Raw genomic sequence first — 17,770 nt, forward strand, 5'->3', positions numbered from 1 at the left:
AGGGTTGAAAATAAAATATATATTTCCATTTCTATTTATTGCTACTTATTTTCAAATACTGTAAAAATTTGGTAGGCTTGGAAAAAAAGAATGGAGATCATCTGAAAGCCTAGCCCCACTGGAATAAGCAGTCTTCCTTTATATGCAGCATTATAAAATAAAAGTTAATGTTTACATTCCTTAATACAAATTATTTTTTTAAAGGGGGTTGGGTAGGAGGGGATTCTATCGAGGCAGAGAATTTAACTCTCACATTTGAAAACGCATACATGCATGGGATCAGGGGATAAACTTTCAGAAGAGGCAGCACACTCAAATGACAGGAAATTCTGTAACCAAAATTATTGCTTATTTCTCAGTTTTTTATTTTATATGTATACTTTCTATTTGGGGCTGCATCTCAGTGGTACAGAGAGGACTTACCTACCAGGCTTTATGCCCTGGGTTTGATCCCCAATACCGAAAAAAAAAAATTTAAAGACAAAAACCACACATGTATACTTCCCAAGGAGGATAGGAATATTATAAATGCTATTAGTTTCCAAAGCAAAAAAAAAATATTTTATAGTATTTTTTTGTTTTCTCATAATAAAATGCAAGTTCACTTCAGGGCGACGTGACATAATTACCAAAACATTCCATCTCGCAGCTCCTGATATTTTTCTAGCGGCTTCTTCCAACTGAGAATTATTTGAATGATTAGGGTCTTTCTCACTCTGTATGGTGCAAACTCGAGGAAAGACACTTTGTGTTCACACACATCCCTAGCGTGCTACATTGGCTGGCTACTAATTACTAGTAATTTAATTGCTTCATTTAGTTCATACGTCACAAACTTCCCTATTCATTAAATAGCCCTCTAGCGAGTTTTAAGCTGTTGCTTGTTTTAGGTACTAAATTTCGGGAGGTTTTTGCATCCTACAATACTGCAATTCTAATAGGAACAAGGATTTCCAGAAAGAGTGGAAAAGCTGCACAGCCAGAAGTTATCAAACTGCCCAGGATAACCAGTTGAAAAAGGCATAGCTCAAGTCTCGCGACACCCATGGCAAGTACTTGTCAGTGAGCATGTGTCGGTTGTCCGGAAATTACCGCAGTGACTGCCGGGAGGAGGCAGGAAGCCCGGAAGTAAACATTGCCGGACTAGTTTCGTTTCTATCGGATGGTTGTTGGGTAGGCTGCGGCCAGACAGGGTAAGGAAATATTCTGAAGCTTTGAGGGAGGTGAGGTAGGAGTGGCAAAGAGCTGGAAACCTCAGAAAATGGGTGGGCGGGGCTCCTGATCATTAGATGTATTTTCACGGGGGTGATGGGGGAGCCGGGACGGGAAACCCACTGTTAGGCTGGGACGCAGGCCTGACATCAGTGTCCAGCCACACCAAGCAGAGAGTCGGGGTAACGGCGAGTGCCTCTTTGTTTCGGGTATCTTGAGTGGTCCTTCCCCAAGTTGACTGTTTACTCCAGAAGAATTTCTTTGAGCTTCAATTTTCTCATTAGGTAGGGAGGATCTTACTTTCTTGTGCTATTATGAGGCTTAATGCGATGGTCTATGTAAAGTTCTAAGCACTCTTACACTGTAGGAGTAAGACTACTCTGTCAGTCGGAGCTCTTGTTTTTAACTGGAGAAAGTGGGCCCCTCCCCAGCGAGGGCATCTGATAAATACAACTTTATTCATTCAGTTATAGCTTTCAACGTTGCAGGCCCAGAAGCCCCTGCCCTGTGGAGAGGTTAGAACTGACATTGGAATCAGACAGGCCTGGGTTTGAGATCTTTGTCTCTTCCTAGCATGTGTCCTTGGTGGAGAGTCTTAGTCTTTCAGAATTTGTTTCTTCACTATAAAGTGGGGTTGAAAAGATTAGTTGAGATCATGCCTGGTAAGCTCAAGAAATGGTAGCTGTTAAAGTGAAGATAATCAAATCTACCACTGTTTTTCATCTCAGTGTACACTTAGACTGTCATCAATTTATATATTACACAAGCATCTGTGGAGGTTTTCTTTGGACTAGATACAGGAGAGGATCACACCTTTCAGCAGCATCATAGACTCCTAGCCACAGAGCACTTCTTATTAAGAAAGAGCATGTGTAAAAGCGCAGTGTTTTCTCCTCTTAAGTTGTTCTTGTCAGGTATTTTGGTAACTGGGATGAAAAGCTAATACAGGCTGGAAGGTAGACAGGTACTAAACCATATGTGCTAAAAAGAAGTTGATTTTTAGAATAGATGATAAGAACCTTTTAAGCTGTGTTGTTCAATATGACAGTTACTGGCTACTTGTGCGACATTGAGACTGGAAATATGACTAGTCCCAATAAAAGTAAAGTCCATATCAGCTTTGCAAACTGAGTTTATTTTTTAATGTTGATTGGCATATGAAATTATAATGGTTGGATACATTGAGTTCAATAAAATCATATAAAAGTAATTTTACTCTCTAATTTTTAATACAATTAGTGGAAAAGAAAATTATGTATGAGATTGTTATTAAATTTCTTTTGGATAATGATGCATTGGAGGGTTACATTTGGATAAAAGGACATGATATTATCAAATTTTTGTTCTGAAAAATTAAACTGTCTCCATCATGGGGAATTAGTTGGAAGGAATCAGCAGACCAACAAGTCAAAAAAGTAATAATATATAATAAGGTGGTAGTATTGAGAATGGAGAGAAGTAGATGCATTTCAGTGATATTCAGAAAGTGAAAGTAATCTTAGTAATGAAATAGATATGTAGATAAGCTGGAACACTTATATAAAGAAATGGTTGGTGCCATCATGTACAACCACAAGAATGGGAAGTTAGACTCCATGGATGTATAATATGTCAATATACATTTTACTGTCATGTATGTCTAAAAAGAACAAATAAAAATTTTCTTTAAAATTAAGGAAAGAAAAGAAATGAATGTTATTGTCTTTCACTGAAATAGTACACAGTGAGAGGAGACTGTATTTTAGAGGGAAGATCAGGAGTTTGAATTAAGGTATATTGAGTTTAGGTGCCTCTGCTTTTGTGTAGAGTAATGAAGGAGGCTGTGACTGAGACTTGAGGAAACTAACATTAAATAACTGGGCAGTAAAGAATGAGCCTTTAAGGGAACAAAGGAAGCAATGAGAGAAGTACAGGAAAAAAACATAGAATGTAGTATAGAAGCCAAGGAATAAGAATATATAAAAAAGGAAAGGAACAGAACTGAAAAATGTCTAGTTAATTTAGTACATTGAACATCAATAACTAACTCTTTCATTGGAGTGGTTGGGGACAGAGGCTAAGTGAGAGTGAGAAGGGAAGCAGAAGGTGAGGAAATAGAGACATGAAGAGGCATTTTTTTCTTGAAAGAGGGATGGAACCCTGTATACTTTAGGAGTTACTGTGGTTACCAAGTTTGGGACACATGCTGGAAAGGGCAATTCAGGAATGTACACAAGAGAAAAGAGTCCCATGAAATTTTAAATATGTGTCTCCCTCCATTTGTAAATTAGAGTTGGGGAAAAAACAGTGCTAAGAGTTTGTAGAGACTTTTGAGGCAGAGAAAGAGACCTTTCACAGACACTATGAAAGAATAGGAATATGAAACATATATAATCAATGGTATGTGTTGTTACGATGTGTTTTTACTGGTTTCGGTGATGAATTTATGAAGGCCTACTTCCTTCTGTAAAGGACTCTCCTTTCTTCCTTTGGGGAAGCCAGGTCATCATGTCAGCCGCAGCTGTGGACACGGTTAATGCTGCACCCCTATCGGGGTCCAAAGAAATGAATTTGGAAGAACCAAAGAAGATGACTCGAGAGGACTGGAGAAAGAAGAAGGAGCTAGAAGAACAGCGAAAACTGGGTAATGCTCCAGCAGAAGTTGATGAAGAGGGAAAGTGAGTAATTTTTTTCATGATCTATTCATTGAAAATTCAAATTTTTATCTAATCTTTTGACAGGAAATCATTTATAGCATTTATGACATAAATGCTAAGCATCTCTAAATAATAATACTTATGATTATTTTAATCAGTTAACTAGACATTTTCTTTTAACTTCTTTCTCTGATGGAACATTTAAGTCACATTTCTACCTTCCTCCCTTTCTCCTCCTCTTCAGCTATATCACTATCCTTAGTATCTTGATTGGAAATTTTTTCAATGTAACATAAATTACTTTCTTCTTTTTTTTTTTTTTGTTCTCTGTGCTTCACTATAGAGACAGCACCATATTCTCTTCCCCCTTCCACTGCAATATTTCTATTCATAGATTCTGTGTAAGTTACCTTTGTAATTGTAATACTATTTTCAAACTTTATTCTTAAATTTTTAAAAAATTTTATTACAGAGACATCAACCCTCATATTCCTCAGTATATTTCTTCAGTGCCATGGTATATTGATCCATCAAAAAGACCTACTTTAAAGCATCAGAGACCACAACCAGAGAAACAAAAGCAATTCAGCTCATCTGGGGAATGGTACAAGAGGGGAGTAAAAGAGGTATGTAGGCAACCTGTGTGTGTCCTCATGGATATGGAGATTTTATTTTAAGAACTTAATATAAACGGGGAGGCTGAGGCAGGAGGATCGCAAGTTCAAAGCCAGCCACAAAAGTGGGATGCTAAGCAACTCAGTGAGACCCTGTCTCTAAATAAAATACAAAATAAGGCTGGGGATGTGGCTCAGTGGTCAAGTACCCCTGAGTTCAATACTAAATAAAGTGGAAAGATTATGTAACTCTTTATCTGGTATGAAATTCACAATGTGTACTACTTTAGCTGCTGTATTTTCTTATTGCTGAAATCCTTAGACTTTTTCATTTATAAATGTGTGAAGACTTAACAGATTTTTCTTCTTAACATATTATTTCGGGCTGGGGTCATAACTCAGTGATGGAGCACTTACCTAGCATGTGTGAGGCACTGGCTTGATTCTTAGCACCACATATAAATAAACAAAATAAAGGTCAATCAACAACTAAAAAAGTTTTTCAGAAATGTCTCTTGACAAGATAGTCATGATAACCAAGTTATTTTTAAACTTATGCATATAAATAAAACACATGCTTTGTTTTCTTTACATTTGTATAGAATTCCATAACTACTAAGTACCGCAAAGGAGCATGTGAAAATTGTGGGGCCATGACACACAAAAAGAAAGACTGCTTTGAGGTAAGTTCATCTTTAAGAATTTTGGAAAACTGATGTCAGAGTCTTTTTTAGCTTGTTAGAACTTATATTCTAAGTTTTCCTATATTTTGGTGCAAGTTAAAATTATTTTGAGCAAAATTAGTCCAGCACCATCAAGATTTTCTGTTAGAAAACTATTCAATTAGAATAGACTATTCATATCTACTCTGTACAGGTTATATGAACTTTTCCTCTGGGCTACAAATATTTACAAAAAAATAAATAAATCTTCTACTTTCCAGAGACCTAGGCGAGTTGGAGCCAAATTTACAGGTACTAATATAGCTCCAGATGAACATGTCCAGCCTCAACTGATGTTTGACTATGATGGAAAAAGAGATCGGTGGAATGGCTATAATCCAGAAGAACACATGAAAATTGTGGAAGAATATGCCAAAGTTGATCTGGTGAGCAACATTCCCTGCTTGTCTACTGTCCTTAAATAATGTACATTTTGTCATGTCTCTGACTTAAAAACTCTATTTTTCAAATCTTAAAGCGCTATAAAAAATGGTGCCTTATTGAATAGTGAAAATAAATGAATGGTAGCTGTATTTGGCAGCAGTTTCTTCTTATTTGATTCTTTTATTGTCCTTCACTCACAACTTATATAGCAAAAGATACTGGAAACATGAGAACAATATGACATCCAAAGTTTTTGGTTTTTTCAGGTTTAAGCATTCTGAACTCTGGGCCCCTAGGCTGTAGCTGGCCCATACGTCTATTATATTATAATTCTATCACATAACATTTAGGGATGGTTGTAGAATAGAAAAATTTTATTTTATTCTTTTATAATTTTCAATTCAAATTTGGTTTTTTATTGTGATTTTTTTTACCTACTTACCCCCATTCCTTCAAACGATAGGCAACACTGCCTTTTTTTTAAATTAAAGGTAATTAATTTTTTTAATTAAAGGTATTTAAGTATCATATGAGATTTCACATAAAAATATGGACTTTTTTTTTTGTATTGGAGATTGAACTTGGAGGTGCTTTACCATGGAGCTACATCCCCAGTCCTTTTTATATTTTATGTTGAGACAGGATCTAAATCACTGAGACCACCTTTGATCTTGAGATCCTCCTGCCTCAGTCTCCTGAATCTCTGGTATTACTAGTGTGCTCCACCACAACCAGCTTATCTTTTTTTTTTTTTTTTAAATATCCCAAAGGTTTTGAAATCTTATTTTTTTAAATTTTTTTTAAAGAGAGAGTGAGAGAGAGAGAGAATTTTTAATATTTATTTTTTAGTTCTCAGCGGACACAACATCTTCGTTGGTATGTGGTGCTGAGGATCGAACCCAGGCCGCGCGCATGCCAGGCGAGCGTGCTACCGCTTGAGCCACATCCCCAGCCCACAACCAGCTTATCTTTTTGTGAACACTTGAAACATGATAATTCGGGAACTGTCTGACAAGAGTCATTCAGTTGTCTGGAGTTGCCTACAATATGCCTGTTTTGGTCAGAACTTTCAGTTTACCACTAGTGCCATCTGCTCTGCTGACTCCTGGTTCAAATAGGAGTTTGTAATTTGTCCCCTTTAGAGAGTCAGGCCTAGTTTAAAATGTTTCTTTCTTTTTTTTAAGGCCAAACGAACTTTGAAAGCCCAGAAACTGCAAGAAGAATTAGCCTCAGGAAAACTAGTAGAACAAGCTGTAAGTAAAAAAATTTAAAAAAAATATTCAAACTCTTTTAAACAATGAAATGGAATTTGACTTAAGAATTGTATATATCTCTTGTTTAAAAAGACATTTGGGAGAGAGAAATACAGTATAGTTTAAGCATCACTAATCCAAAAATCCAGAATCTAAAATCTAAAACTTTGAACTCCAGTATCATGCCATAAGTGGGAAATGCCACAAATAATAAACATTTAGAGTTGTTGACTAAGTTTCTAAAAGGGACTCTTAGCATGTATGAGTTGCAAAGCAAACACAACTCAGGAAGTAATTACTAGGTAGACAATTATTAAGGCAAAATAACTTATCAGATAGGTATTTAAAATCTACCTCTGTGCCTGGCTAGCAACCTGCTCTTAGAAAAAGTAATTTGCTTCTCTGAACCTCAGTAGAATACTAAAATAGAGATAATGATAACACATACACCCCACCTGCCTGCCCCATACTTAACCTACATATCACAAAAAACCCTTTGTAATTGTTGACTATTATGAAGTATTATAATTGTTGTATTGTTATGATTATTGTTCATTATTACCAACTCTGGGGAAAGGAAAAGGGTCTGTTTCGCTTGTTATGGAAACATATTCTCTGTAATTGTAAGCATATAATTCAGTAAAGGTACTGAAAAGTATGAAGGGGTCTGATAATTTTTTTCCCCATTTGGGTGTCTGCATATTAAGATGAACTGCATATAGTAGTGTAAATGTCTAATTTAAATAACTAGTGGGAACTCCAAAAAAATTATCTTTTAAAAACATTCACATATCTGGTTTTGAAAATATAACATATTAAGTGAGAAAAATTAGAAGATTATAAAGAAGAAAGTAAATAACCCCTGTGTTAATAACTTTTGGGGTTTGGGTTTTTGCAGTGCTGGGGCTCAAACTCAGAGCTTTGCCCACGCCAAGCATGCTGTGTTCTACCACTGAGCTATATTTGCTCTCCTCCCAAATATATCTCTGTAATGTATATAATTATGTTTTTTAATGAATTCACCTTTACATATTTATTTATTAAAAGTATATAGTATAATGAAGGCTTTGTTTTCTGTGTCATTAAATCTAGACATATGACACTATTTATTTTTACATAAATTCATATGATTCAAAAATAAAAACAATTTAAAAAGATATGCAATGAAAAAATTGCCACCCTGCACCCATCCTATCTCTAAACCCTCCCCGAGAACTTTTTTTTTTTTTTGGTTTCTCAGAGTTTCTTGTATAAATATAAATAGATAATTTTTTTCAAATATATAATTTATTTTCCTCTTTTTTCCCTTCTTTTTTCCATGAGAAAACTAGCAAATTATTTATGGTTTTCTTCACCTTACATAGACTCTCTTAGTAGTTGTTCAATGTTCCATTGAGCACGGTAAATTTATATTACCAATCATCTATTGTTAATTTACTTTTTCCTAATTTCTTAATAAGTATACTCCACACAAAAATCACATTCTTTTTTTTTTAATCACATGCTTATACACAACATTTTTACACAATTTAACACATTATTTCCTTAGGATAAATTCCTAGAATTGTAATTATCAGTGCAGTGAATGCTTGCATTTTAAAATTTTAATGACATATGACTCATCTTCCATTCAGAAAGGCTATGCAGATTTATACTCCCATCAGTATGTGTGTGTACATGCATATTCATGCACATGTGTGCACATCTATTTCCACATTCCCTCACTAATGCTATCTTCTTTTTTAATCTTTAAAGCCTCATTAGAGAAACATGATGATATACTGACCATGCTATAGGCATTTTGTAGAGTTAGCACACTGAGCAGTTGCTAATCCTTCCTGACAAGAATTTTGGACTGTCCCTAAATCACAGTATTGTTTCACCTGAGTAGATTGCTTTGCCAAAATTTTACAAAAGTTGGTTTTGGCTCTGAGGATTCTTATTACAAGAGTCTGGTCACATTTTCTTTCTGGGCTTGATAGAAAACAAGTGAGGTTTATGAACATTTTATGTCTGAAGACTAACACATATTGAAATTATACTTATTGGCTTTGTGAGATTTTATGAGCATTTAAAAGTACATTCATCTGTGTTTTACAAATTTCCAGGAAGAATCTATTTCAGGATATTATATCAGTTATCTCTTGGATGTTTTTGTTTATTTCTATGTCACTTTTCCCTGTTATGTATATGTGTTGCTTTGGTTTGCATTTTATTTTTAATAAAAATAATACATGTGAGAACAAAAAGAAAAGAAATTGTACTTATTGGGTAATTTAGTCATCTGATCTACCTTTGTGTGATTATAATCCTATATAGATAAAAATTCTATAGAAATCTGGTTTTGTAGACAAACTAGTAAAAGTAACTATTCACAATGGCATACTTGTATTCAGGATATCTGAGCTCATTACAAGTAAGAAATGTGAAAATCTGTTCAGTTAGGGGTTTTTGTGGCGAATTTTTGTTTTTTAGCAGTACTAGGGATTAAACCCAGGGCCCTGTGAATGCTCCGCAAGCACTGTACCATGGAATGACACTCCTAGCTCCAAACTATTGTAATTATGTTTTTGAAGTGTTAAATAAGGCAAGAGGCCCTGGGTTCAATCCCCAGTACCAAAAAAAAGACCTATTTAGAGGGTTTAAATAATCAACAGATTGTGGAATAAAATTACAATGCTTTTCCTTTTTTCACAATGCAGAATTCTCCAAAACACCAGTGGGGAGAAGAGGAACCAAATTCTCAAACGGTAATAAATTATTGGCCTTTCTAAGTATACATTAACTTTCTTTGTTTTCAATGACTAGTATTAATATCATAATAACTATTAATAGTTTGCCTTTTTTTTTTTTAAGCAGGGATTGAACTCAGAGGCATTTAACCACTGACCCACATTCCAAGCCCTTTTTATATATTATTTAGAGACAGGGTCTCTCCAAGTTGCTTAAGGCCTTGCTAAATTGCTAAGTCTAGCTTTGAACTCATGACCGTCCTGCCTCAGCCTCCCTAGTCCCTAGAATTACAGGCTTATGCCACTGCACCCTGCTCACTAATAGCTTCTAAATAACAAAAGAATAAAGATTTGACTAAAAGAAAAGAAAGAAACTAAATGCCACTCTTTTTTAACTGAATTTTCTTGTTCCCTCTCAGGAAAAAGATCACAACAGTGAAGATGAGGATGAAGACAAATATGCAGATGATATTGACATGCCAGGACAGAATTTTGACTCTAAGAGACGAATTACTGTCCGGAATCTCAGGATTCGAGAAGATATTGCAAAAGTAAGTCTTGCCAACCTAATATACGTGTTTGAAAAATACTGTTTTCCCAGCTGAAACTGTATCTGTTCATATTGGTCATACTGTTCATATCTGGGTGTTAATTGGGTAATGTAGAATTTTGCCAAGATGGGATATCAGTCTGTTTTTTTTTCTCTTCACCTATACCCTGGAAGTATACACACACATTTAAATGATCTTGATCAACTCTTCCTACCTGCTGAAATCTTGTTTGCTCTAAATAATTCATTATTTAAATACTTTTTCTCCTAGTACTTGAGAAATTTAGATCCAAATTCTGCCTACTATGATCCAAAAACTAGAGCAATGAGAGAGAATCCTTATGCCAACGCTGGAAAGAATCCAGATGAGTAAGTATCAAATTAATTTACAGATTTCAAGATAATGGAAAATTAATTATTTTCTGACACAACTATAGATGGTGCTCATTTTAATTTAGAATCAATTTTATGAATTAACATTCCTTAAAACAATCCCTGAAACGGGTTTTTTGTTTGTATTTACAGAGTGAGTTATGCAGGAGATAACTTTGTTAGATACACAGGAGATACCATCTCAATGGCTCAGACACAGTGTAAGTGTTTGCTGTATGCCAAGGCATTTTATATGAGCTCCTAAGAAATTGAGGGTGGTGTTTTAAAGCTTGCTTTAAAGAAACATACAATAAGGGGCTTGGGATATTACTCACTGGTAAAGTGCTTACCTAGCATGTGCAAGGCCCTGGGTTCATTCCCCAGCACCAGAAAAGAAAATAAATATGCAATAAATGTAGCTGGCAACTCATTTATGGTGCTTTGAATTATTCTAGTGTTTGCTTGGGAAGCCTATGACAAAGGATCTGAAGTGCATCTACAGGCAGATCCTACAAAACTAGAGCTGTTGTATAAGTCCTTCAAAGTCAAAAAGGAAGACTTCAAAGAACAGCAAAAAGAAAGCATCCTAGAAAAGGTAATTTTGACCAAAATGATAAAGAGCTTAAGCATCCTTAAAGAGATGTTACTAATTAATAAGTATTCATTTTTATATTTGGAATATGATACAAAGTGAGCATTCAAGAAGTTCCTTTCAATCCATGAAAAATAGAGTCCTTTCCTTACATTCACTTGGAACAGACTTTCTGTTTCAGTAAACTTTTGCAGCAAAACATGCCATCCAAAACTTAGTAGCTTAAAATAAACTTGCTCCAGTGCACAAGAGCCTTTGCTTCACACTTGCCAACTTCCCATCACCAAGAGTAACATGGCCAAGCCCAAATTTAAGGAATAGAGAAACAGATTTCATCTCTTGATGAAAGGACCAGCAAAGTCATGAGGCCAGGAGCATGCCTATACCGATAAGAGGGACTTATGGCCATCTTGTGATCTACCAGCGTTAACAGATGAATAAGAACCGAAATGCCTTTTATTTGCTTGTGAAAACTTGGAGGCTTTTTTTTTCACTGTTCTCTATAACAAACCTAGGAAAGGATGCTCATTTAATCTTTCTGGTTGAAAAATAAACCCTTCCAGAGTATTGTGTACATGTATTTAATAATGTCCAATGTTCTTTTAGTATGGTGGCCAAGAACACTTGGATGCTCCTCCAGCTGAATTGCTTTTAGCCCAGACCGAAGACTATGTAGAATACTCAAGACATGGTACAGTCATCAAAGGACAAGAGCGAGCTGTTGCCTGCTCCAAATATGAGGAGGATGTAAAGATCCACAACCATACAGTATGTATTAAACTAAACCATTTACCATAGTAGTTTTGCTATGGATTGCATTTTTCTATTATAACTTTATTTACTATCCATCACAATGCTCTTTGTCCTTTAATACTTACAGTGAGTTTTATGAAGTTTTTCCAAAAAATAGGGAATAATATGAAAGAATACTACAATATTCACCTATATACTCATCTAGATTCAAATTTTTTAACATGTTGTCAAATACTTTTGACTAGGTGTGTGTATATACTGATCACACACACACACACACACACACACACTGTATATTTGTAAATTTTTGAAACATTTGGAAATTGCAGCTATGACATTTCACACATTATTTTATTAGTTTATTTTCATATTGCATGTTCAAAGAAAATGACAAGTACTAAAGATAATATTGACATTTATTTACTACATATGGAGGTTAGTGATCCAATAAAGGCTATTAGTTGTATTCTGTTTTGCCACCTTTATTATGAAAAATTTGAGACATACATAAAATCTGAAAGAATCTTATAAGCATTCCTACAGGCTACAAAAGCTCATCTTCTTTTTTTAAAACACATTTCACAATATGCTAAAGATATTAGTAGACTTTGTTTGAGTCTCTCCTGTTTATTGATTATTTCCCTTATCATATTTAGTTCTTAAATCACTTCTTAAAAGATATACACAGAAGTGCTTTTTTTTTTTTTTTTAAGAGAGAGAGAGGGAATTTTTACATTTATTTTTTAGTTTTTGGCAGACATAACATCTTTGTTTGTATGTGGTGTTGAGGATCGAACCCGGGCCGCACACATGCCAGGCAAGCGTGCTACCGCTTGAGCCACATCCCCAGCCCCACAGAAGTGCTTTTAATAGCTATTTTAGTCAGAATCTAGTTGAAGTTTGTTTTATTATTTTGACTATTATGTCTTATTCTAGAGTCTTTCTGTCTGTTTTCTTGACAATGACCAGATCAAGTCAACTTACCAGATCTAGCCAATTATCATGTAAACTGACTCATATTCTATATTTTGACTGTTTGTTAGTAGTATTATATAACTTATTCCTTGCCGCAGTCTTGGCTGGGCACAGAATCACGAGCCACCACACAGCTTTGTAGATTCAAACAGCAAATCTTTATTCCCGAACTCACACCGGCCTCCACACACGCTCTGGGGTAATCCCAGTTCTGCTGCCACCCAATTCACCTACTCCACGAGGCTTTTTTCCCAAAATGCTCTCTGAATCTCACGAGAACTCCAAGGGAGCTCAGGTAGCAGGAACGCCCTATTTCCAGCAGCAATAATCCAACATCGAACTTCCCTAAAACCCAAAGTCTTAAACTGGGAACGCCCTAAACCCAAGGACCGGGATACTTCCTCAAACCTGATCAGCTCTAAACCCGGATCCACCTTCCTTGAGCAAGGTCACCTTACATGCAATGTCAACAGCGAAATTCCAAGGCAAGTCATTTAACATGGGGTACGCTGGCAAGGAAATTTCGATGCGTCATTCCTACTTGGTAATGGCCCTCAGCAATTCCTCAATTCTCTGTATATCCTGTAAATAAGAACTCAGGTCCAAAAGCTTGATTTATATATGTTAAATGTTTTGACAAGAATATGTAATAGATTATACAGTATATTTCATACTGCATTGCATAAAACATACATTGTCATTTGCTATACTTTTTTTTTTTTTTTTTTTTTTTGGTACTGAGGATTGAACCTAGGGCATACTAAGCACATGCGTTACCACTAACCTACACCCTTCAGACCTATTTGTTGTACTCTTGAAATAACCAGACTATAATTTTGTCTCTAAGTCAGGGATCAAAAACCTAAATACCTGTAGCAGCTCAGGCCACTGAAGTGAGCTAGGCAAATTGTACAAACTGGACAACACATTCACTGTTGGCAATAGTAGCTTATTGCCAAGTGGGAATATAGGCCCGGAATTTCCCAGGCCTTAATTTTTACAGAAATTGTATATCCTAAATTTTTCATAGACTTTTGAAAATTGAATTAAAGACCACTGTAACTGTAATGCTAGCTTCTCAGCACTTGAGATTGGCCTGCCCTCTGTTAGCCAGAAATCCCCCAAAATTTTTCCCAAATTACCTTTAAAAGGGCTGTCTTATCTTATCAACAGTATATGAAAATCCCTGAAGTAATATCTCTCTCCCTCCCCCTTCCCCCTTTCTCTCTCTCTCTCTCTGCACAGCATATCTGGGGATCTTACTGGAAGGATGGCCGATGGGGATACAAATGCTGTCACTCTTTTTTCAAGTATTCCTATTGTACTGGAGAAGCTGGAAAGGATATTGTTGTAAGTAATTTTCTTCTTGTTTTTAAATGTTTAAGACAGCCAAAGCTCTTAATTCAAACCCTACATAAAACATGTCCTCTCATGTTTCAGATTTTTTAACGTGTGTGTATGTGTATGTATTGCTGGAGATTGAACCCAGGGCCTTGTTTATACAAGGCAAGCACTCTATCTACCAACGGAGCTATATCCCCAGCCTTTAACTTGTTCTTAAGTGATTGCTAATTATAACATTCAATCACATTACATTTGTTTTCCCACAGAATTCAGAAGAATGTATTATAAATGATGTAAGTGGAGAAGAATCTGTGAAAAAACCTCAAACCCTCATGGAAGTAAGTCTGTAATCATTTGTTCTAAATTTTTAAGTCCTGAAAGGAGGACTTGAAACTTGTACTACAGCTTTGTTTTCACCCTAATAGCACTAATTTTAATCTTCCCTTTCAGATGCATCAGGAAAAACTAAAAGAAGAGAAAAAGAAGAAGAAAAAGAAAAAGAAGAAGCACCGAAAGAGCAGCTCAGATAGTGAGGATGAAGAAAAGAAACATGAAAAATTGAAAAAGGTACTCCATTAAGTCCAAGTACAAAGTGACAAATAAGAGTATTCTTTATCTGAGGGACTTAGGAAATGGTCTAGTCCTGTTTGCAAGTTCATTTTAAAAATGAGGAAATGAGCCAAAGTCTGAGTTACATGCCCAGGTCATATTAATGGTGATTCTGTGGCTCTAGGTATTGCCACCTTCTTGGAATATTTGGTAAATATTACTTATTCACCAAAGAAATGTTCTTGGCAAAGTTGTTATTTTAGAGTTATTGGCATATTGCCCAGAATGAATTGCCTTCTGGTTCCATCATGTGTAAATTTCAGCAAGTCCTGGAGAAAAATTGGACTTACACTCTCTGCCAGAAGCATCAGCTGTGGGCTTTTGAGAAAAATGAGCCCTGTTCAATTTTTATTATAAATATAATTTCTTCAACATTGATTTAAAATGTCATAGAATGTTTTGTGCTCTATGAAAATGTCATATGAGTCAAATACTGATTAGTTGTAGCTTCACAGTGGAAGAGTTGACTCCTAAGCCCTTTTTAGGTAATCTATGTTTTTTATATAGCTCTTCAGATTCAGTGGGGTCTTGGGTACTTTGCCACTTTTGAACAAAAGAGATCTGACATAGCACTGTGGTAGTAATTTTTTCCCTCTCACCACAGGCACTGAATGCAGAGGAGGCCCGCCTTCTTCATGTTAAGGAGATCATGCAGGTTGATGAGAGGAAACGGCCTTATAATAGCATATATGAAACTCGGGAACCCACCGAAGAGGAAATGGAGGCCTACAGAATGAAACGGCAGAGGCCAGACGACCCCATGGCCTCTTTCCTTGGACAGTAACTAGTCGTAGAAATTCATCCAGGATAGATTCAGCTGACATGGTCTTTTCAACTTCTTGCTCATGATTGTAGACTGGAAAAATCCTTGTCTACTCTTCTTTGCTGACTAACTTTAATAAAGCTTTCAGAAGTCCCAAAGTAAATTCATTCTTTTCCACACTGAAGAAGTGAAGAACTCAAACAGAAAGTACATTAAGTGTGGAGTAAGATTGGAAATAGTCTAATTTTTATATTAGTGATATGGAAAAACCTTCACTCTCTACTCACCAAGAATGTTTTGTACTTAACAGTTAAGTCTCAAACTATTTCCTGTTTGCAAGTTCATTTTAAAAATGAGGAAATGAGCCAAAGTCTGAGTTACATGCCCAGGTCATATTAATGGCGATTCTTTGGCTCTAGGTATTGCCACCTTCTTGGAATATTTGGTAAATTTTTTTTGGCCTTCTGTCTAGTATTAGCACACACATTGAAAGTAGATTAGTTACTCTTTCTCAAAACTAGGGCTTCATTTTTTTTTAATGACTAGCAATTACAGTTGTAATTTAACTCTGTTATTAGTTATTTTGTAATCACTTGTTTTTACCTTATCAGGTTTTCCTGGTCTGAAATGAAAAAAGTTATTTTTACCTTGGTCTTTGGGTCTATTTTCTCATTCTTGAGTCAATATAATAGTACTTTTACTACTATTGGAAAAATACTAGAAAAACATAGAAATTCTTTCATTTATCATAGTAGATATGGTTTGTAATATTTTGTTATTTATTATGCCTTTATGTAATGATCATGATATTAAGTTAGATTGTAAGAGAGTGCAGAATATCTGAGAGAGACCTAATCTTCATAGCTAGCAGGTGTCACTTTGTAAAATTTACAGGGATCAAAACCTGAAGTTGGAGGCTTCTTCAGAGAATTGTAATGATAGCTTGTATGGATCTTAGTAACTGAGATCACTATGATCCCCAGGACACTTTATAAAAATAATGCTGATAGAGCAGAATCAGTGAAAACAGACTAAAATCCCCGACATAAATGCATCTACTTAACACCTTTCTAAACTACCAAAAAAGTGTGTAGTATACTGTGTTAAGTTGAAATCTCTTCTTAGTTCTAGAAGAACAGCTGAGTCAAATTAGCAAATACTAGGAATATACATGGTGTCTAGATTCCAACTAATTGAAATTAAAATAGCAAGGCAGATCTTATTCTTAAGATAGTCAAAATTTTGTTTTGCTACTCTTACGTTATTAGGGTGGTTCAACATCAAGTCTGACACTGGTGTCTGTCTTGTATTTTTTGTTAATAAAGGTATGTAATTAAGAACACTAAACTGAGTGGTTTGTAGTGTTATCTCAAATACTTGGTCGAGAAATGGGTTGTACTATTGGCAGGGAGTCTGAGCTAGTTTTATGAGTTCGTATTAAGAAATTCCAGCATTCTAACATCCCACATTCTTTAATAGCCTCCCCTAACTCTTCCCCTCAAATGAACCAGCCATGTGGAATGCTTCAAAGACTGACTAAACAAAAATAAACATTTCACTAAGTTTAAAAGAATTTTGGAAGCAAATTGCCTAAAAATAAGAAAGAGGGCTATATTTGGGTTTATCTTTTTCAATAATGTTTTCTCGTTTGTACACCGGGGTTTTTCTTTAAAATCATCTTAATATGGGTTTATTACTTTTAAATCATGTTGTTAAAAGGAATTTTAAATAAAATAATCTTATCTGTAAAATGGATTAAGGACTTATGAGACATTCATCCACATTCACTGATGGAAAGGTGACCAACATGGGCAGCAAGCACCACTTGTGGAAGCTCCTCCTCCACTGCATCTTAATGGAACTTCAGGTCTGCCCAGTTTGCGTGATGCGGAAATGCAAGGAACTGTTCTTTTTCCTCACTAACACCAAAAAGTGATAAATATTGGAGCATTATCACTTCAAATTCAAAACATTGCAGCTCTCTGAATGTAAAAATGAGGAACTATGTGGATAAAGCCAAGTGCCCTCCATTCCTAAGATTCTACAATTCATCCCCAGAACAACACAATTAAAATTCTCCAGCTCCAGGGGCTGGGGATGTGGCTCAAGCGTAGCGCGCTCGCCTGGCATGCGTGCAGCCCGGGATCGATCCTCAGCACCACATACAAAGATGTTGTGTCCACCAAATACTAAAAAAAAAAAAAAAAAAAAAATTCTCCAGCTCCATTCACACACTAACAAAATTGCGGCGGGCCAGCG

General features: G+C 35.6%; 1 protein-coding gene across 2 annotated transcripts; it reads left to right on the top strand.

Moving 5' to 3' along the window:
* The first annotated feature begins 1,077 nt into the window (after nucleotides 1-1,077).
* SLU7 (SLU7 homolog, splicing factor) lies at nucleotides 1,078-17,687 on the top strand. 2 transcript variants are annotated; one of them, XM_081307842.1, is made up of 16 exons: nucleotides 1,078-1,193; nucleotides 3,694-3,869; nucleotides 4,321-4,474; nucleotides 5,065-5,145; nucleotides 5,406-5,570; nucleotides 6,753-6,821; nucleotides 9,524-9,571; nucleotides 9,973-10,104; nucleotides 10,375-10,472; nucleotides 10,629-10,696; nucleotides 10,931-11,070; nucleotides 11,674-11,835; nucleotides 14,041-14,145; nucleotides 14,406-14,477; nucleotides 14,590-14,706; nucleotides 15,353-17,687. In XM_081307842.1, exons 2-16 carry the CDS (start codon nucleotides 3,700-3,702, stop codon nucleotides 15,530-15,532), a joined length of 1,761 nt encoding a protein of 586 aa, XP_081163968.1. In that variant the 5' UTR covers nucleotides 1,078-1,193; nucleotides 3,694-3,699; the 3' UTR covers nucleotides 15,533-17,687. The 2 variants fall into 2 exon arrangements, with proteins under 2 accessions (XP_081163968.1, XP_081163969.1); XM_081307843.1 differs by having other exon boundaries at nucleotides 1,115-1,193; nucleotides 3,689-3,869.
* The last annotated feature ends 83 nt before the right edge of the window (nucleotides 17,688-17,770 follow it).

Source organism: Spermophilus citellus (genome assembly GCF_964194105.1).
Source record: "Spermophilus citellus genome assembly, chromosome: 1".
Classification (NCBI taxonomy): Eukaryota; Metazoa; Chordata; class Mammalia; order Rodentia; family Sciuridae; genus Spermophilus; species Spermophilus citellus.

Coding starts and splice junctions, on each gene's coding strand:
- SLU7 (XM_081307842.1), top strand. CDS start 3,700: ATGTCAGCCGCAGCTGTGGACACGGTTAATGCTGCACCCCTATCGGGG. Junction 6,822..9,523: donor GAAAACTAGTAGAACAAGCT/GTAAGTAAAAAA, acceptor TTCACAATGCAG/AATTCTCCAAAACACCAGTG. Junction 14,707..15,352: donor AACATGAAAAATTGAAAAAG/GTACTCCATTAA, acceptor CTCTCACCACAG/GCACTGAATGCAGAGGAGGC.